This window comes from Acomys minous (genome assembly GCF_964271855.1).
Source record: "Acomys minous genome assembly, chromosome: 1".
Lineage (NCBI taxonomy): Eukaryota > Metazoa > Chordata > Mammalia > Rodentia > Muridae > Acomys > Acomys minous.
Genome location: NC_140483.1, coordinates 41,893,820 through 41,915,334, shown reverse-complemented (window position 1 = coordinate 41,915,334; position 21,515 = coordinate 41,893,820). Strand labels below are relative to the sequence as shown.

The following is a 21,515-nucleotide window of genomic DNA, read 5'->3' as shown; positions in this document are numbered from 1 at the left end:
AGATGGCTACCGACTGCTCCATTTTATTCAAACCATGTGACATCCTTACTGTTGCCACGATACTTAGATTTCATATGAGGAGTCTGAGAGTACCAATTTATAAGCTGCTGGAGAGCCAAAGCTAGTGTGGGCAGGCTTAATGATGAAAGAAAGTCTCATTGACTTTCATCCGCTAATTGGTTTTTTACAAGTGATGTCCAGTTGTCCATCTATTGCTGTGTTCCTTAAGCTTAACCAGTATGTGCGTAGGCTAATGTTGGGGATGAAAAAAGTCATGTTATAGAAACATAATACATTATTATCATTTAGAGGCTTTGCATTTTTTGAATTTAATCAGGAGATATTTTTCATTAGACAGCATTTGGGGAATTTTGCAGGGAGAGACTCCTTGTATGCCACCATGACAAAGAGGACTATTAAAGCTCAGTGCTTGGAGCTGGGTGTGGTGGCACATGCCTGCAATCCCAGGCCCTGAGAGGGCACGGGAGGACGATGGTCTGTTGAGGTCAGCCCAGCCTTTTATAGGGAGCTTCTAGTGGAAAATTTTCTTTTCTTTTTTCTTTTTCTTTTTCTTTTTTTTTAAAGAAAAGCCCAGTGAGTGGAGAAGGCCCGGGGACAGGTTTCAACAATTCTGCAATGAACAGAAAAGTCTTGATTGTTTGTTCCTTCCTCTGAAAGACTTTGATGTAAGGAGGAGGCTGCAATTATAGAAGCTTTCAACGTATGTACTTCATTGTAAACATTTTCACGATTTAAACGTGTAACAGATTTTTCTAGATTTTACATTTATATTATAAATTTGCATCTTATTGCTCATTTTACTTACAAGATAACAAAGAATTACCCAAAGTGTCGCCACCCGTCAAAAATCACAGTAGGATTTTAGCAGTAAGTCTAGGCATATGACTAGTTTTCTTTATCCAAAGATTCACATATTATAAATGATATTTTATTATTAATCATTTCCTTTATTATTCTTTTCTTTCCATGTGTACTGTGCTTTATATATGCATTTGCACACACGTGTGTGGAGGTATACTTGTCTGTGCCTGAGTGTGGGGAATCCAAATGTTGATGCTATGATGTCTTTCATCAACCTCTGCTAGCCACCGTATTATCTCTCCCTTTCTCTGTCTCTGTCTCTGTCTCTGTCTCTATCTCTGTCTCTGTCTCTCTCTCTGAACATGAAGCTTGCCATTTTTACTCTATTAGTTGGCCAGGAAGCCTCCCGGACTCTCTTGTGTCTTCTCTGCTGGGGAGACAGACATGTACCTTTGTGCTGAACATTTAAGTGGGTTCTAGACATCCAAACTCAAGTCCTCATGCTTGTATAGAAAACACTCTATCCACCGAGATGTCTCCCTAGCCCCGTTGTTACTGAACTTTTTATTTGTGTCTATCTGTGTTATGGGTCCCTGTGGGCCACAGCGCTCACATGGAGGTCAGAGGACAACTTGGAGAAGTTGGTTCTCCTGTTTCACATTTAGATCTTCAGGTTATCAGGCTTGGTGCCAAGTACCATTACCCACTGGGTCGTCTCATCTGCCACCCATTCTTTATTTTACAGTAAAAGTAGATTATTTTGAATTGTGGCTGTGATTTTTACCAGGAGATGAAGATAGGAGAAGACAATACAAATTATTTGTTTATGATTATAATACCATATTATAATAATAATAGAAAATGTGAAAGCCTGAAATGAAATTCCCTGTAACTTTATCAGTAGGAACACACTATTTCAGTTTATTGATACATGGTATTTTTCCTTTGGGCCATTGTAATTAATCCACACTTAAAATATTAGGTATGAAAACATTGACTAGTAATTATCAAGCTTTATGAATAAAAAATCATTTGGAGAACTTATTTAAAGTGTAGCTCTGGACTTAAAATATGGTAAAGGTGCTTGTTGGCAAGCTTGAAGACCGGAGTTTGATACTGGCTGATGTGGTAGGACAAGAGAACTGATGCCTGTAAGTTATCCTCTAACCTCTACATGAGTGCTGTGGCATTCATACATGTACACACACGCACGCACGCGCACACACACGCACACACACACACACACATACACGCACGCACGCACACACATACACACACACACACACACACACACACACACACACACACTCTGTAGCTACTCTAGGGTGCTATAATAAATGTCAAGGAAAAGAAAATAAACTTGTTTTTAGTAGTATGAATATTTCCATACGATCCCCTCGGTGTAGAAAATGCAAGCTTTATCAGTGTGCACTGCCTGTCAGTCATTATTATATAAAAAATGTGCTCCCTTTCATTCGAGTAAAGAATACTAGGTGAAACTTGTAGAATAGTCACCTTGGGCTATTTCTGTGACGTTGTTAGGGTAGACTTAAAAATATATATATTTTATTACTTTATTTATATTACATCTAAATTGTTATCTCATCCCTTGTATCTTCTCATTCATCCCTCCCTTCCATTTTCCTCTTACTCCCCTCCCCTATGACTGTGTATGAGGGGAACCTTTTCCATTAGGATAGATTTTGAGCATAAAAATGTAAACAACCAAGAATGCAATCTCGCCCCCTGGTGGTGACTGAGAAACTGCAGGTAAGCAACTTGCAGTGTATCAATAGAATCATACATGTAAGGACTGCAATAGAACTTATATGTATTTAAACATGTTTACCTATATCTAGGACCTAGATTGCTTAGTAGCAGTCTCAGAAAGGACACAAAGATGTTCACATGGCTTTAGGCTCAACATTTAATACTTAAGCCTAACATGTAGAGGTATACATGCCCATTTTGGCAATCATTTTAGTTCCTCCCAGGTACATCCAACCTTTTGGTGCTGCAACATGATTTATTCCTCAACAAAGTTTGTGTCCAAGAGCCTTGCAATCAACCATTGCAAGCACTGGTGCTATAGCATAACAACTGAGCGCAATGCACACATTGTGGGAACTGCTGAGTGAAATAAGTGAGGAATAAGCCATGTTCGTAGTCTGCCACTACCCTTATGTGGCAGAGGAGAGCTGAGTTTAGCTCGTATGAAAAGTAAAATGTAATAAACATTCTACCTGCTTAAGGAGATATCTTTACAATGAAAAAGAACTACTCAATTGAGTTACAAAATAAATCACACACACACACACACACACAAAAAAAAAAAAAAAAGAAAGAAAGAAAGAAAGAGAAAGAAAAAGAAACCTCAAAGCTTCACAGAATATAGAGTTTACTGCTGCAGTGGCTTTGGAGACTGAGAAGGAACACTGGGAACCAGACATGTCAAACAAGCACACAGCACAGGGGACCACTTGGATCGAGGTGAGGAACTGTTTTTAGACAAGGGACAGCAATTCAGAAATGATGTATTATACAACAATATCCATAACAAAGAAACAATAGTATCATAGCTATTGTTCTACAGGTTTTGCAAACCACTTTTACCCAGGATGACTAGATGTTCTAATTAGTCCCAGGAAAATTCCAATGCGATACTGCCCCTTTGCTCATAGGCGTCTTGATATGGATGATAAATTTTATGGACACATTAATCTAACTAATCCCCAAGCGGCTGTTAAGATGTATCAGTAAGGGGCTGGGCATGGTGGCACACGTCTTTAATCCCAGTACTCAGGAGGCAGAGGCTGGTGGATTGCTGTGAGTTAGAGGCCAGCCTGGTCTACAAAGTGAGTCCAGGACAGCCAAGGCTAACACAGAGAGACCCTGTCTCGAAAAACAAAAAACCAAACCAAAATAAACAAACAAATGTATCAGTATGAATTCTTTTCTTTTCTCATTTTCTCTATATTCTATCTCTGCTTGATCCATAGTAGTTGGGCCGTCCTGAGTGACAACATCAATATACTCAATAAAGAGAATAAAACGCTTAAAGAAAGCTGCTTTGAAAATCTGGAAATTTCTAATTAGTTTAAGCTGTGACATAGTTTGCATCATATTTGAAGAATTTTGAAAAATCATCAATAAACACATTATTCAAAAATGGACTTTATTATCTAAAGAAAAATCATCTATATATTCCCCAATAATATGGACTAGAACAAGAACCCTGCCAGGTGATATGAAGAGACATCCCAATAAACTAAATACTACTGGACGAGCTTTGCACAGGTTTACCTATAACAAAAACAAAGACTATAGCCCACATGGAAACCTCAACTCTAGCATGCTAGGTTCCCTTCATGTTCTCATGTTGAGCGTCTTCAAGGCACCTGTCTTTATCCTTCTAAAAAGAACAAGATGGCAGCATGACTATTTGGATTTTTCTGTAATCATTACCTTTGGAAATTGAAGCGTGGATTTTAAAACCCAAGGTCTCTTCCAGTTGGTTGTAGTCCGATTCCACAGAAGATGCATGGAGTGTCTCTACTAAGAAAGGCATTTTCCCCCAGGCCTGATCATAGAAAATGGTGTGGTTCCATGTGTAGGGGACACTAATGCCATCGATGGTGAAGAGCCGGGTTGAGTAGGCATAGAGCTGCCCAGGTCCCGTTTGAACGTAGTCCTCTGTGTAATCCTAAGGCAAAGGGTTGGAGGGTGAACGTGGCACCTGGCTTTTTTCATAGTTTACTATGAGGTGTACTGTGAGGAGAAGAAAGAGCCTTAGAGATCAACAATGGAGTTCCTAGTGAGAGCTGTAATTGCACAGCAAAGTTCTGTAAATAACTACTGATCTTTGTCATTACAATCAGCTTGTAATTTATTGTCATTAAGATACTGAGGTTCTCAGTCATGGATACAGCAAGTCATATGAGGACTATTTTCATCATTCTGTGAACTCAGCTCACAGAGTTTTCTTTTTCATTTCTTTCTAGCTAAAAATGTTTTTGAAATTAAAATATAATTACATCGTTTCGCCTTCCATTTTCTTTCTCCCCCTCTTTTTTTGAAGGTACACAATAAAAATTACTGTAGGAATCACTATTTTCTTTTTCAGGAGAAAATTTCACAAGTGGCTTCACTCAGCACAGTGGTAATTCTGGCTCTGATACACTAGGTAATAAAACCACTCAGAGAGCTCGAACAGCTCACAAAGACCAGATGGTTATTTACAACCTTCTGGGAGCAGTAATTTATCTCCAGAGTGAACAGTAAGAGCCTAAGATCTCTGGGCTCTGTCTACAGGGGTGTGTGTGTGTGTGTGTGTGTGTGTGTGTGTGTGTGTGTGTGTGTGTGTGTGTGTGTGTGTGTTTTGGTCTGTCCTCCTCCTCATCACAGGAATGGCCATGAAGTTCCTGTAATCCATTACCTTCACAGTGACTTCAGCAGGTGACAGGAGCTGAAGGACATAGCCATTTAGAATGACATCAAGCAACAAGGCACCATCAGAATCCAAGCCCCGAGCCACGTGTGTCATCCGCAAGACCTCTCCTGGGAATGACATTGTATTCATTTCCACAGCAATGATAACAGATTGTTGTTGTTGTTGTTGTTGTTGTTGTTGTTATTATTATTATTATTATTATTATTATTATTATTGGAAGCATAGAGAAGATTGATCTAATACAATAGTGTTATTTCAAATGTGAATAAATATGTAAGAGAACTAAGTTAGCACAAAGGTTCCCAGTTAAGAAAGGCTTGTTAAATTGTCTCCCAGAGTTCTTTCTATGTAGCAAAAGTATAGCATTTGATTATGCAGGCTCCATAATTTAGACTTACAACTAATAATCAAACATCTCTACAAAACCATTGCTTGTGAGATGGGCCAGGTGCCAGCAACCAGCGATGCCCACAGATTTAGCTATGGGCTTTTGTTTCTGCTAGAGCTTTAGCAGTGTTTAAAAGGCATCTTCAGATGTGGATAGATATCAACAGGCCCCCCTGTCCTCTGTGCCGGTTGAACATTGGTTAAGGGGAACCCTCCTTCATTATTCGTCGTCAAAGGTCAATCCCACCGAGACTGGCTCGCTCCAAGGAGGCTGAAATGGAGCGTTGTAAGAACTTCTGTTAACACAGGAAGAGCCCGAAGAGCTAACGTACAGTGGTCAGAGCAAAAGCAGAATGGAAAGTGTTAGTGTGCTCGGCTTTGTGTCCATCTGTTCGATAGAGAATAACTGTAAAGTTGATTCATGGTGAAGGACAAGGCTTTAATTAATCACAAGAATGACTTATCTTTCTTCCTTATTCATGTTTTAAATTCTAAGGTTTAAAGGGAAAAAAGGGGCACATAAAGGAAAATAAGTCTCTGGGGCATAAAAATTACTATTCTGCTTGAGAACACATGGTTCCTCACAGACCCTGCTCTAGTATCTACTGACAAGAAAATATACAACTACTTTTATATTATGTGTGTTAGAGTGCACTGAAAGCTTGTAATAACTTTCCGTGGGAGTATGCACCATAATTTTCTTAGTCACCAAGCTTTATAGGCATCCATCTCTCTGTCTGTCTGTCTGTCTGTCTCTGTAGTAGACCACTATGTTCACTTGACACTAACCAGTTGCAAATTCCACTTGCGTCTCTCTTTTGAAGACTGCATTAGTGAGGGTAAAACCATTGACTGCTTCTCCTATTTCTTTTGCTGTTGTCCAGTAAATGGGATTTAGGATAGAAATGATCTTTCTCATTGCTGGACCTAAAGAAAAAAGAGAAACAGGTCACAGAGCAAAATATTTACGCTCAATTTTCATAGTATATTACTCACAAGGGTAGATGCTAATGCTAACTAATTACACAGTCAAAGAGTCTGTGTATCTTTTTTTCCAGCATATATTAGTTATACAAAATACTAACTTTCATTATAGCATTTTCATACATGCATGAATGTGCTTTGATCCTCTCTCTGACCAGTTCCTTTCTCTTTGGAATAAGGATAAACAATGTATTATATCATATTATTATATCACATTATCAATGACTTAAGTTTTAATTCTTTAGGATTGTTAGGTGAAAATAATAAAATAAAGAATAATGTATGTTAAAAAAAATAAGTATATGAAGGCTGGTGAGTGGGCTCAATGGATTGAGGTGCTTGCTGCCAAGCTTGACGACCCAAGTTCAATTTCTGGGATCCACACTGTGGGAGGAGTGAACTGATATTCACAAGCTTTCCTGTTGACATGAATGCACACACACAAATACATAGCAAGTAATTAAATAAATGTAATAACTAAATTTATTAAAAGTTCCATCAATGAAGTGACTCACCAAGACTGCGAGGCACATTGGTAATCTTGGCCTGTATTATTCTTGTATCAGAGTTAGGGCTATCTGTTATTGAGGCATTAAGGAAAGCGATTCCAAATTCAATATCATTAATATTCCCAATAACACTTCCTCTGGCTCGCTGGGGTCCACCTATTGAGGGAAGAAAAAACATTCCTGGATAAGGAAGCAATTCCATCAACATTACATGAGGGAAAGGAAAACCAATGCACAGAGATGCTACAAATCTTTTCTCAGACATCAAAAGAGTCCTATGGCATCCAAATTTAAAAGCAAAATTAATAGGCTTTTAAAACATTCCACTTTCACATAACACCCATTATCCCCATAAATCTAGTATCCTTCCGATCTGTGCACATCATAGAACTGTTTCATAAGCCAATGAATACAGTATGTCCATTCTCACTGCCTAAATATAGCATGTGTTTGTTGATGATGATGAAACCATGGCTACAGTGAGTTTACAGAGAAAGTTGTCTGTGGCAGTAAACACTTCATACGCATTAACTCTTTTGATCCCATCAACAGTACTAGACTGTACTTTTAACGAGACACAGTTTGCAGGCTGGGCAGACAAAGTTAAGAGAAATAATGTAGCTTTACCATCATCACAGGTCTAGTAACACATTACCTTCTTGGCTTCAAAACATGTTTTGGCATAGAGGCTTATTTATTCACCTAAATCAATAACTTAAAATTGTGTATATTAAATGGGGATAATGTGTTATTTTAAAATATGTATACATTAAAGGATAGCATATTCATCACCTCATATACCTACTGTTTTTGTAGTGACAATACTTAAAATCTATTCTGTTAGCACTGAAGAATACCGTGCAAGTATGGAGAATGTAGAAAAAAACAACATGCAAGTTGACACAGTAGGACATGGGTTAAGGTAGAGGCTTGGGGACATTCTGGTCAAGGCTGCCAAGTTAGAGAGAAGGAAAGAAATTAGACATATTCAAGGGAGAATACTTGAATCTCACTCAGAAGGAGAAATAAAATAGACATCGGAGGTGGATGCATGGATGGAACTGGGTAGGAGAGGGAATGGGGAGGGAAAATGGGAGATTAGATGCGAGGAGCAGTGAGGGAGGGAGAGAGAATATAAATTGGTGGAGGGCATCTCTGGGATGAACTGGAGACCTGGAAGGCTCCCGGGAGTCTACAGGGATGAGTCTAGTTGAGACTCCTAGCAGCAGGGCCTATGGAGCTGAAGTGGCCACCTCCTGTAGCCAGGCGGGACTTCCAGTGGAGGCATGGGGGCACCAACCCGACCACAAAACCTTTGATTCAAAATTTGTCCTGACTACAAAATGTGCAGGGATAAAGATAGAGCAGAGATTGGGGAAATGGACAACCAATGACTGGCCCAACTTGAGACCCCCTCCTATGGGAGAGAACCAACTCCTGACACTATTAATGATACTCTGCTATGCTTGCAGACAGGAGCCTAGTGTAACTGTCCTCTGAGAGGCTTCACCCAGTGGGTGACGGAAACAGATGCAGAGACCCAAACCAAACATTATGCAGAGCTTGGGAAGTCTTGTGGAAGAGAGGGGCAAAAGATTGAGGGAACCTGAGGTGCCAAGGACACCATAAGAAAACTTACAGAGTCAACTACCCTGGGCCTATGGGGCTGACAGAGACTAAAGCACCAACCAAAGAGCATGCATGAGCTGGACTGAGGCTCCCTATACATATGCAGCAGATGTGTAATGTGTAGCTTGGTCTTGATGTGGGTCCCCTAACAACTGGAGCAAGGGCTGTGTCTGACTCTGTTGCCTGCCTTTGGACTTTCCCCTAGCTGGGATGCCTTGTCTAGCCTCAGTGGGAGAGGATGTGCATAGTCCTGTTGTGACTTGATGGGCCATGATGGGTTGGGAGACATCGGAGACCTCCCCTTATATGGAGGGAGGGTGGAGAGGGAAGGGAAGATGTAAGGGGGGACTGGAAGGAGAGGAGGGAGGGGGGTTGTGATTGGGATGTAAAGTGAATAATCAAATTAATGAAAAAAGAAAATCTAAACATATCTATTGTAGAACTGGCCATTATTGTTAATAATGCAAACCTGTGTTCTTTTATGGATTGTTTCTTTCTGTAAAATAGAGAAAGATCTCACAAACAAAATACGATCTAATCCTTGTTGCCAATCACTGACAGCATAAATGCGGCATATTATATAGTCTAAATTTATGTGTCTGTGTGTTTGTGTGTGTTTTATGTATGTATGTATGTATGTATGTATGTATGTATGTACGTATGTACGTATGTATGTATGACTTCCTTTGGAGATGGGGGGGTCTCAGCAGTTTTGACCTATAACTACATTATTTATTACACCTACCTATCAGACAATAATTAACTTGCAAAAAATTTGAGAACTATATTATAATTTTGACAGAACTGTAAAATTCATACCAAAACAATCTGATTAAAGATAGAATACGATAAGTTCCTCCTTTCTTGGTCCTAAGCAGGAGAAAGAGGAACTTGGTGGGCATGATTGCTAATTCAGTTTTCTGTGATTACCAACAAGTGTGGCTTCTATTTGAACTGAGGAGCTTGCGTCCCAGCACTGAACAGATGTTTCCTCAATTTGGCTGCCTGGTTGGGTTCCTTGAAGGATTGTCGGACTCTGTGGCTCAAACTATCTATCTAACTGGATGATAAAACACATCATCTGAAGCCCGAATTGGTCTCTTGCTTCAGGAAGGTGTCTCAAAACGCTCTGTGACCATTTGTGCATAGAGCATCAGGTTTGCTAACAGTTGAGTAGTAGATACTTGGTCTTTTGCTTTGTCAACTTATATGTAAAAGTCACTCAACATTAATCATCCCCCCCCCCCCCCCCCCCCGTCAAATGGGGCCTTCTTGATTTTCAGGGACATCTCATTTCTGAAGAAAACTTAAAGCTTTGTAAGCTCCAATAGTACCTTGCCATTTTAACAATATGAAACTGTCAGTGTTGTTCTTCCTATAATCTTTAGAAATTTGTCCCCTGACACAAGGAAGTCCCAAAGGAGCAAACAGAGGGCCAAAATCCAATTGTAAGAAATGACACATTTTAAGAAATGACTTTCGCTTTCAGGGATGGCACTGTTTTATTCATTGTGGTCTCTAAATGGTGCATTTTTCTGATTTGCATGAAGACTCTAAACTTGGGCTAGTAACGGTCTTGTCAAAGCAGTCCACTTAATTACCTGGACATGCTTGTGTGTTGCATCTGGATACTTGGGTGGCATCTCCTGGACAGGAACGGCCAGTTTTAGATGGCACTGGATTGTCACATAGCCGCTTTCGAGACCTTTCACCTCCTCCACAAGAGACAGAGCAATGGCTCCAACTATGCCATGTCCCCCAACTTCCATCCACTGGGAACAAGAAGGAAATGCTTGATATTAATGAATCAGTTTTAAAATCTTCACTTAGGATACACATGATATGCAAGTGACAGCTGCAACAATGATCACTAACTGAAAAGACTCACTCATCCCACAGGTGGGGATTGAGCAGCTCACCAGGACACATGTCAGTGTTGCACCTCTGGATCTGGGTATCTGGACCCCCACAGGCTCTTCCTCCATTGGAGGGACGTGGATTATCACATGTGCGGTACCTCCGCATCTGTCCTCCGTTGCATGTCCGGCTGCAAGTACCCCAGCCACTCCAAGGGCTCCAGTTACCATGGGCTACAGCATAAAAGAATTTGACATAAAACAGTGCTCTAAAAATGATAACTAAAAGAAACCATGACATTCATCCCCAAAGCAAGGAAAACCCTTCAAGAACTAAACAGAAAGACGACAAATCAATAAATGGGTATCTTTCCAAAGCAGGTAACTTAGGTGATGTTTTCAACAGAGCCAGAGAACATCATCATCATCATCATCATCATCATCATCATCATCATCATAATAATAATAATAATATATAATATAATATATATAATATAATAATAGTGGGATTCCCTTACTCTCAATGAGCTGAGACTGTAACATTCAGAACACACTAAAACCAAACATCATTTTGGCATCCTAAATTAACAGTCAAAGAACAAGCAACAAAATACTATAAATTTAAGAAATCAATCTGGTGCTTTCTCAGAAAATTGGGAATAGTGCTACCTCAAGACCCAGCTACACCACTCCTGGGCATATACCTGAAAGATGCTCCACCATATAACAAGGACATTTGCTCAGTTATGTCCATAGCAGCTTTATTTGTAATAGCCAGAATCTGGAAACAACCTAGATGTCCCTCAACCAAAGAATGGATAAAGAAACTGGTAAATTTACACAATGGGATACTATTCAGCTATTACAAACAAAGAAATCTTGAAATTTGTAGGCAAATGAATGGAACTGGAAATGATCATCTTGAGTGAGGTAACCCAGACCCAGAAAGAAACACATGGTATATACTCACTTATAAGTGGATATTAGCCCAAAATAGACCTCCTCTGAGAGACTCCACCCAGTGGAGGATGGGGAAGAACTGTCTGGAATCTGCACTGTGGGCAGAGCACTGAGAGTTGTAGGGAAGAGTTGGGGGAGGGAGCAGAAGCTCCACAGGCAGACAGTCAAGGCCTGCGGATCTGGACCCAGGGGTGTCTGCACAAACTGGTGCACCAAGCAAGGACCATCCATGCAGCGAACCAAGACCCCCTGTTCAGATGTAGCCAACGGACTGCCAATTCTCCAGGTTGGGGTGGGGCTGCTGCTGAACCTCTGACATGCACTCTAGTGGCCACTATTTAGTCACTGCCCCTTGGCAAGATGGCCACACAGAAGGGGATGCATGTTAACCTGATAAGACCTAATAGGCTGTCCTCAAAAAGATGGGGGTCTAGGGAAGAGGAAGAGGCAGAAGAGGGAGGGAGGGTGGGAATGGGAAGATAAGAGGGAGAGGATTACAATGTAATCTGAATACATTATAATAAATATACATTAACAAAGAAAAAGAATTGGAGGCCCTAACAAAGCTTTAAGAAAGTAACATTGACTCACTGTTTCCAACACTCACTTGGACAAGGGTCATTATTGCAATAATCACTCTGGATACCACTCCCTTCACATTTGTTTCCTCCATACTGTGGCACTGGGTCAGAACAGTCCCTTGTTCTCTTCTTAGCACCTCCTCCGCAGGATACAGTGCAGGCGCTCCAACTGGCCCAAGTCGCCCACTTGCCATCAACTGGATTAACAGAAAAACGAATGTGCTTGGTTACTATGTAAAAATGATCAGGTTTAAAAAAAAATGATCAAAGGGACTGGCTGGAGAGATGGCTCAGATGTTAAATGCTTGTGGATCTTCCAGAGGATCTGGTTTTGGTTCACAGCATCCATGTTGAGTGGCTCACTACTGTTTGTAAGTCCAGGGCATTTGACCCCTCCTTCTGGGAGGTAGATGATAATTGGGTAAACATGTTAATGCTCCTCTGCGTCTCTCACCTGGACAATGCCTCTCATTGCAGACTTGCATCTGGGTTTCTGCTCCACTGCAGTAGGCCCCACCAAATGAGGGTGGTGGGTTGTTGCAAAGTCTTGTTCTTGTCTGGCTGCCTTTCCCACAACTTTTGCTGCACGTAGTCCAAGGCTGCCAAGCACTCCACACTCCATGAACTACAAACAGTTCCAAGCCGGAGAACCATATTTATTTAAAAAACAAAATTATGCAAATAAATTAACTCCTCAGTGAGTTAAAAAAAATCCCACAATCTAAAATAACTAAAATCAAACCAAAAGAAATATAGCTAATGATGTTCTTCTTTTTTCATGTTTAGTTTTCAGAGGGATTTGTGTCCAGGGACATTCAGAAGGCCCAAGGAATGCCAAAATAAATGCTTACAATTATTCAAAAGAGGCTGTTTTATTAAAATCAAATTTAATCTAGCAACTATATATAAACAGAACCCAAGTGTTTAAGCTCTAGCTAAGCACTTGTCTGCATTTGGTACTCCAGGGATGGTGGAGGAGACTGGAAACAGCAAAGCAAGTCTGTCTAATAGATCTAGATGTGCTGTGGGCAACATGAAACTTTCAACAATGCTGTTTTGGACCCAAGACTGCAAGAGTGCATCTCCAAATGTGGCCTGGCTTCCAACTTACACATGTTCTTGGATCTTTCAACAACAGGGTGATTTGCACAGGTCTAAGTCTTTGAATAGTTTTCTCCATTACCTAATGTTCATGATTTCGAAATTCTGGGTAACACACTCACCTACTTGCTAAACAACAGAAGCAAAGCTGACCAGTAGTTTCCAAGGAGTGCAATTAAGGACTTCCTTTAGGTAACTAACACATTACAGCATCTGACCACAGGCCTGGAACAGCCCCACACTTCCGACCGGGTGTGCGGGACAAGAATCAGTGCTGTGATTTCTCTTATGCAAGAGTCAGTATCAGGCTGTATTTTCCTTAAAGACTTTTCTAAATATGGCACTCATATCATATACTTCTTTGGTCACTAGCTTTACCAAGATATGAACCAAAAGAAGGACTAAGATGTTTTCCCTTTTTTAATTCATTCATATTACATCTCAATAGTTATCACATCCCTTGTATCCTCACATTCCTCCCTCCCTCCTGCTTTCCCCCTACTCCCCTCCCCTATGACTGTGACTGAGGGGCACCTCCTCCCCCTGTATATGCTCATAGGGTATCAAGTCTCTTCTTGGTAGCCTGCTATCCTTCCTCTGAGTGCCACCAGGCATCCCCCTCAAGGGGACATGGTCAAATATGGGGCACCAGAGTTCGTGTGAGAGGGGCTAAGATTTGTATCTAAGTATTCTCAACACTACTTTTAAGAAACCACAACATAAAAATCAACCAATGAGATCATTTTTTCTTATTTTAAAGAAAATATTAACATACATTGTAGTTTCTCATAGCTAATTGATCTTTGATTACAGTGACTACTTATTCTCCTGCTTTGTATACAGAGGCAAATGCAATCACACTCAACTATTGTACCCAACAAGAATTTGTTCTAAGACAACATTGGGCTAAGAAGCTAGGAGGGAGCTTTAAAAACTAGGCTGAGACTGTAATGCTCAGTCTTCACCTTCTCTATATCACTGAAGACATTTTGCAGACCCGGTGACTTTAAGAGGTCTCATTTCAAGGATGTTAGCTAACCAAAGCCCAAACCTCTGACAACATAAGAATGCATTATCAATGGAGGCTAGAACTGAGTGGTGTTTATTTATGTAATGTTTGTCTTGTTTCTACTCTATACAAATAGAGATTTGACTCCCTTTTAAAATGTTTTGATTTTTAAATATTTAATTTGCAAAGAAATTCTAAGCAAGATAGACTTTTATGACATGAGATGCAGTAGAATTGAAAACCTTTTATATACAGATAAACACACACACACAGTGAGAGAGAGGGAGGAGGGAAGGAGGCAAAGGGAGATGGAGAGAGGGAGAGAGAGAGACAAAGACACACACAGAGACAGAGAGAGACAGAGGGAGAGAAAGAGAGTAGGAGAGAGAAAGAGAGACAGAGAGAGACAGAGAGAGAGGGAGAGAGAGAGTAAGAGAGAGAGAGAGAGAAGGAGAGAGAGAGAGAGAGAGAGAGAGAGAGAGAGAGAAGGAGAGAGAGAGAGAGAAGGAGAGAGAGAGAGGAGAGAGAGAGAGAGAGCAAGAGAGAGAGAGAGAGAGAGAGAGAGACAGAGAGAGGGGGAGAGAGAGACAGAGAGAAAGAGAGAGAGAGAGAAGGAGAGAGAGAGAGAGAGAGAGAGAGAGAGAGAGAGAGAGAGAGAGAGAGAGAGAACAAACCAGAGAAAGTACACACGGTCGTAGTGTTTGGATGATACCAAAAACCTCTCAGACAGCCAAACCAATCCACAAAAGCAACACAAATGGAGAGGAATTTCTAAAGAAGAACTAACATACTGTAACTACATTTGTTGAGTGGAAGCTCTGGCCCGTGTTAGGAGGAGAGTTTCTGCAGAAGACCTGGGCTTGGAGAGGCTGTGCAATGCCGGGCAGGGGGCTTGGTTTCCGTGTCTGAAGCTTCAACACTCAAGGTGCAAAGAAGCTTCTGAAACTAAGTCCAGGATATTTTGAGCATGACATATCAAGTATAATTAACTAATTAATGATACTTGAGTCATTATGGTGATAAATAATACAAGTCCTTATTGATATAAATCAATAAAGAAACATCAAACAAAAAGTTCTTCTGCAGTAGGAAATGACAACAGCTGTACAAGATACAGCAGAAAACCAAGTATTTTATGAGAAACATTTGAGTAATAAATGCAAGAAACAACCAAATGGATGCCAGCTCTAGTGGGCAAAACACTGATAAATTGTTTATCTAGTTGCAAAGTAACCCAACACATACATTGTATAGGGGAAAAGACTAGCACATGCTAGTTCTGGGGTGGCATTATTAAGCTCTCCCCAAAGTAAATAAAACACTAAGCAAAATAATAGTAAACAGTTACCAAGCCTGCAGAGAAAAGTTTGGCCTTTTACTCATGTTAAAGACTACAGGGCAGTGTTTTAGTTTGTCAGTTTATATTTTGGAGAGGATTATAGGCATGCACCACCACTCCCAGATCAGTAATTTATTTTTGAACTACAATAGAAATAAAACCAAACCTCTGGTTAGGTACCCACGATCCAAGTTAGAGGCTTGGGAATCATGACAGCCTGTGTTCAAGTCTTCAGTTCCTTCTTCCTAACTTTGAAGACTTAGCTAATTAATTAGTTTATAAATTCCTGTTGTTATCCATTCCTTCTCGTTTTCGGCTATTCTCTCTTAGTTTTGCTCCACCAGTGCGCTTTTCTGAGTTTGTTCAGTATGCTCACCAATATTAAAAATAGCTGTCTGCTTAATATTCTATTTATATTCACTAGAACATTTCATAGGAGGTGGTTAGATATTTAATTTCAAATCAAAGTATATGATAAACATTGTCTAGAGTCTAGACAAATGAATGAATGAATGAATGGATTAGTTCCTGACTGGTCCTTTGTGTCTTCTACATGGCCTTTCCTAAGAGGTTCAACAAGTAGCCCAGTACCCCTTGACTACCTTCATGAGCATGCCACTCAAGCTGCCAGCAGTGTGCCCGCCTCCTAGATTTAGTTCAGTTAAGATCAAAACATGGGACAAAATTAAGCTCAAACACAGTTATTTCTCAGAAGCTGAAATGAATCTCAGAGAGAGAAGCTTTCCCCTCCAAGGCCACCTGTAAGGCACTACTTGCCTGTGGTAATTTTTTTCCACATGTGGGAAGAGTTTAGTGGAGAATTAAGCCAAGGAGAATATTAGTGGCGATTAGAGATGCAAAGTACAGTAGTAGAAACACTGGCCAACTCCTTGCATTCAGTTATACCTGGAAGAAGAATTTCCTGTTTATTTAAGTTTGATTCTGTTACTTGAATGTGAAAGACTCATGGAAAATGTCAGCAACAACAAGCCTATGCAGCGTCTTGCGTGACACTCATTGGCAAGGTAGATGAGTAAGATGGTAAGTGGTATGCTCCTCGTCAGTAGCACAATTCTTGGCAAATATTTAACCCCTTTAAGCTCATTTCACTTCAAAATGGATGACTAGATTATATGTTTCCTAAAGTCCCCATCATCTTTCATATTTATGAATTCTTATATACTTAAGTTTCTGTGCACAATTGAAAATGCACCAAGTGCTCTTTTCCTATCCCTTCCCAAGATTCTTCATGAACCAGGAAAAGAACACAGAGAGTGAGCATATTCCCAAAGATAGAAGCCATAAGATCTTTTCACAATGAAGAAAAAAAGGATCTTAACTGCATGGTGGGAATAAAAGTACAAAAGCTGGTGTCAATGGTGGCTTCTCACCTGGGCAAGGCCTATTGTTACACATGATGATTTCCACAGCCTGTCCTTCACATGGTCGCCCACCATGTTGAGCAGATGGGTTACTGCAAGTTCTGGTTCTGGTTTGGTTGCCATGCCCACAGCTTCTTGTGCATTCTTCCCAGAAACTCCATTCTGACCAGTGACCATCCACTACAGGGAGGCAAAACCATTTTACCATCAGGTAAAATTAAATGGCAATCACTAATTCCAAGGCAGGCCAAACAGAGGGAACATAGATTAGTATCTATTAAGCACCTGTCTACACATGAGTGCAGAAGTTACCTGGACACAGCTTATTCTGACAGTGTCGTGCTTCTGAATCTGACCCTTGGCATGGTCTCCCACCATTGGCTGGAAGTGGGTTGTTGCACAGTCGGCTCCTCTTTTGGATGCCTTTTCCACAGGTGACACTGCAGGGCCTCCAGGCAGACCACAATGAAAACCCACCATGCACTGCAAATAAAACATTGCATATTGTCTCAGGTTTGCAGGTGAAAAATTCTAAGCCTCGTTTCATTGATGTTACGTACTGAGTGAAGAATTGTGCTGGCTGGGGAACAGCTACAGAAACTCTTCTTTAGGGATAAAATTAATATCTAGAAGTGAGACAATAACTCAGTCAATAAATTCTCTCTAAGATCCTCTGATGACTATGGAAAGAATAAGAGATGAAGAAGTTTACATATGGCTTAACTCTCTCTCTCTCTCTCTTCATATATATAACTTTTTGAAAATGTTTTGCTTAGTTCTGAATAAAAAATTGCTTTGGGATTATGAAGGATTAGCATGGCATTTGAAAAATATAAGCCGTATTGTTTCAATCTTATTAGTTGGTAAACTGGAAGGAGACTGGGGATCTGAGCTGTCTTGGGTTCTGGTTTGCACTCACCCTGGACTATGACGGGCACTCTGACAAGGACAGAGCCCATTAAGTTCCGGGCAACACATTCATACTCAGCAGTGTCTTCCTTGCGAGCAGCAGCTATGTATAGTGAGCTGTTAGACAGCATAGTAAGTCGGTTGTCCCAGGAGATGGAGTGTCCTTGACGGGACCAGGTGATGGTTGGCTGAGGTTCACCAGTTGCTTGACAATCCAGTATGACTCGGCCACCAGCATCCACTATAGTTTCCACCGGCTCAAAAGTGATGATGGGAGGACCTGTGGGGAAAGTAGACAGTGGTTCTTAGTTGTTGAGGGGCTGCATTAATATTTTATCTTATAAGATGTGATGACTTTATTTTGAAGGGAATTTTGCCATTGACTACTATGGATTAAAGAGAAGAAGTGATGATTGTGAGGTTTGGATCTGGTCAATAGGGTTTGTATTTGAGTGAGTCAATAACATACAGAAGAGGTCTTCTGATGGGAGGCAGTGAGGAGTAGGTGCTCATCCATATTTTTACTTTTTTTTTTTTAGGCCATTGACTTAGAGGTATATGTGAGACACTCGAGAACAGGCCTGGATAGAAGGTGGGTTCAGATACATCCACACAGGATTCTCAAAATCAAGATATCAACAAAGAATATAGATCTATCTTTCATAACTGCACGGATCCCTTCAAAAAGAGAAAGCGGCATGGTACAAAGACGATAAAACACAGAGAGCATATGAGGGCTTTAAGAGATGGACAGAAAGCAGGTTTAACAAAGAATTCACTGCTGGGGAATTAAATAAGAGGAAATGGGGGTCATGGCAATGAGTTTCAGGAAGATGGAGAGGCTGTCAGCATCTGGGCATGAACAGCAACCCAAGTAAAGTTCCTGGAAAGGACCAGATGTAAAAGGAGTTGACTGTAGCTGCTGGCAGGATGCTTACCTCTATATTGCTCGACATGCTTGTAAAGTTAGTTCAGAAAAGAGTCCCTTAGGGAGAAAGATTTCAAACTGTTTTCAAGACTGAGGATCATTGCAGCAGGGATAAGATACTTCCTTTTGTTGAGACACACAGCATAGAGATAGACTTGGCATTTTTAAGACTAGAAAGGATGCTTGACCCAGGGGTGGTGGTGGTGGGGGGTGGTAGTTCAGAGTTTTCCGTGTTGCTAAAACTACGCTTTCCTTTCCCCCACAAAATCTCAGATGACGCTGCTGTTGAACAAGTTAGTGGATGGCAGCAAGGACATTGAGAAAAATGAGACCCATGGGATGACCACACAGCAATGGTGAGGTTCAACTGCAAGGTGGCTGAGTTGCTCAGTGACAGGAAAAAGCATCAGATACTTATGGTGGTGGCGGCAGCCGATTTTATATATAGAAACATGTGCCTTACTATCTAATGCATAAAATAAAATGGAAGTAAACACATTTTGTTGTAAAGCTTACACACTAGGGTTTTTTTTAAAAATAAGGATTACTGACATGTCTTTGAGAAATGTCATTTTCTCACCTTAGCTCTGCTGCCTCAACATTTGTCCCACGGCACCCTGCTCTTCTGTAGGTACCACACAGAACTGTACGTACCACACAGAACCACAGCACCAACTCAGCTCTCAATCAGTACTCACAGCCATAGCACTGTAAAAATGGCCACTGCTCTCACTCATTTCCTTATATTTAGATAACATTATGTATTTGCAAACTGACAATAAATAAAGAAAAATACCTCAGGCTAATGCCAATAAAATTGTTTAAGCTTATCCACTCATAATGCCATGGCCAAGAATATTCCATGTGTACATATTCATGGTCAAATAGAGCACATAATTTACATAACCATCAATCACATGTAAGCATTTTATCTGAATGAATACACTGCTCTGTGCTTTGATCTTAATGTCAATAGTATTTTTGGCCTTTTTCTCTTAGGCATTGAAAGGATCCACTGCCAGGATTTGTATGTTAGCTGATCTGATGACGTTTTTTCTTGACGTGGGTTGGCAGAACCTGTGGTGTTTCCTTAAGGAAGCTCTGCTTGCTGATGGAATTCACCAAGGGATGCCATGAAGATCAAAGACGCCCATTCAGGATACACAGCTATTTTGTGGAAGCCAATGCACTTGGAAGCCTTCTGAGCTCCTTTAAATTGCTCACTATTTTTAATGCATATGCTTCCTTCTATTTAAAATAGATTTTTTTTCCCTCACGCAACATATTTAGCACATATTTTTAAAGCATATAAGATAGCATCGTTGTAAGTGTGTGGCAAGAATCTGGTCAAGCACAGAGGGCACTGACTGTTGTCAAAAAGGTTCTGCCACCAAGACATTGTGACTATAAATTACAGGTGTCAGATAAGAGAGGGAAAGGAATCTGAAAAAGTGTATTGGTCTTCTGCTTCGTGGCTGCTGCTCGCTTATCTCCAGGAAAGGAAGCAACACACTGGGAAAGCTACTGTCCAAGTACTCATTGCAGGTGTAAAGGAAATGGTCCTTCTCCATTAGGTGACACCCCTGCGGTGTGTTGGCTGGAGGTTGAGGGCCCGGCTTACTTTGCAGAGTCAGGCTCATGCTGCGCTCCACCACTCCAGCCTCGTTGGCAGCTACGCACGTGTAGTCACCAGCATCTTCATTCTATGGAAGGAAGGGTGCTCGTGAGAACAGGGGTCTGCAGTGCGTGCCACTCTTTCGATATGATAGTTCATTTGGAATTTCAGTTCTGGGAAAGCATTTTAATAGAAATAGAGAATTCCACCCATGTGTAAGTTCATAGCTAAGTTAAAAAATGAGAGGAAGAGGAAAAATGAGGGGAACAAAAAGGAAATTCCAAAACGAAAAATTTTAATATTTCCAGGAAACCAAAAGCAGCATCATTTTATAACCACCTCTTTAAAATTATGAAAAATTGAAAATGAAATGATCATGGCTTTCTTTCTTTTTCTTTTCTATTTTTGTTTTTTTGAGACAGGGTTTCTCTGTGTAGCCTTGGCTGTCCTGGACTCACTTTGTAAACCAGGCTGGCTTTGAACTCACAGAGATTCATCTGCCTCTGCCTCCCAAGTGCTGGGATTAAAGGCATGTGCCACCACTGGCCGGCTGATCATGGCTTTCTTAATATCCATGAAACCTTCCGGAACAAATTAACCAATACTGAGTTCTTTCTAACTGGAGTTTTTGAAAATGCATCAAGCATAGAGAAAATGCACCAAACTCATAGAGAGTTTGAAATTAAGGAAAGTGAAAAATAACTTTATATAATAATAAGTCATAGACTTTCAATAGTTTATAGATATATAACATAGAAAACATGTTCTACAAGAATCTTACTTATTTACATTACTATATATGTGCTTAGCTTGAAGTTTCAATATATTATACATATGGAAATTTCTAGTAGATATCTGGAGATGGGACTAGGAAGTCTCTGGGCTGATGCTACATACTTAGCACTATGAAGCTGTATAAGTAGAAGACTTTGTAACAGTAACTATGGTATTCAAAGCATTCAAAAGTTTGAGAAATATTAATAGTTGTATAGGAGGAAAAAGGCATAAATGAAGAAATTGAGGTTTAATATGACGATTATAACTAAAAAAAATT

The 21,515-nt window shown here is 40.4% G+C and overlaps 1 protein-coding gene across 3 annotated transcripts in view; it reads right to left on the bottom strand.

Annotated features, from left to right (window-relative positions):
* HMCN1 (hemicentin 1) overlaps positions 1-21,515 on the bottom strand; it is a 494,329-nt gene that overhangs the window by 30,858 nt on the left and 441,956 nt on the right. For all 3 annotated transcript variants that reach the window (XM_084782016.1, XM_084782014.1, XM_084782015.1), the window contains exons 86-97: positions 20,468-20,549; positions 17,929-18,198; positions 17,322-17,492; positions 17,019-17,189; positions 12,633-12,803; positions 12,205-12,375; positions 10,701-10,871; positions 10,383-10,553; positions 7,159-7,308; positions 6,449-6,586; positions 5,258-5,379; positions 4,288-4,525 (exon numbers count right to left, since the gene is read on the bottom strand). In XM_084782016.1, coding sequence (XP_084638142.1) covers positions 4,288-4,525; positions 5,258-5,379; positions 6,449-6,586; positions 7,159-7,308; positions 10,383-10,553; positions 10,701-10,871; positions 12,205-12,375; positions 12,633-12,803; positions 17,019-17,189; positions 17,322-17,492; positions 17,929-18,198; positions 20,468-20,549 — 2,026 coding nt within the window. The remainder of the gene's footprint in view (positions 1-4,287; positions 4,526-5,257; positions 5,380-6,448; positions 6,587-7,158; positions 7,309-10,382; positions 10,554-10,700; positions 10,872-12,204; positions 12,376-12,632; positions 12,804-17,018; positions 17,190-17,321; positions 17,493-17,928; positions 18,199-20,467; positions 20,550-21,515) is intronic.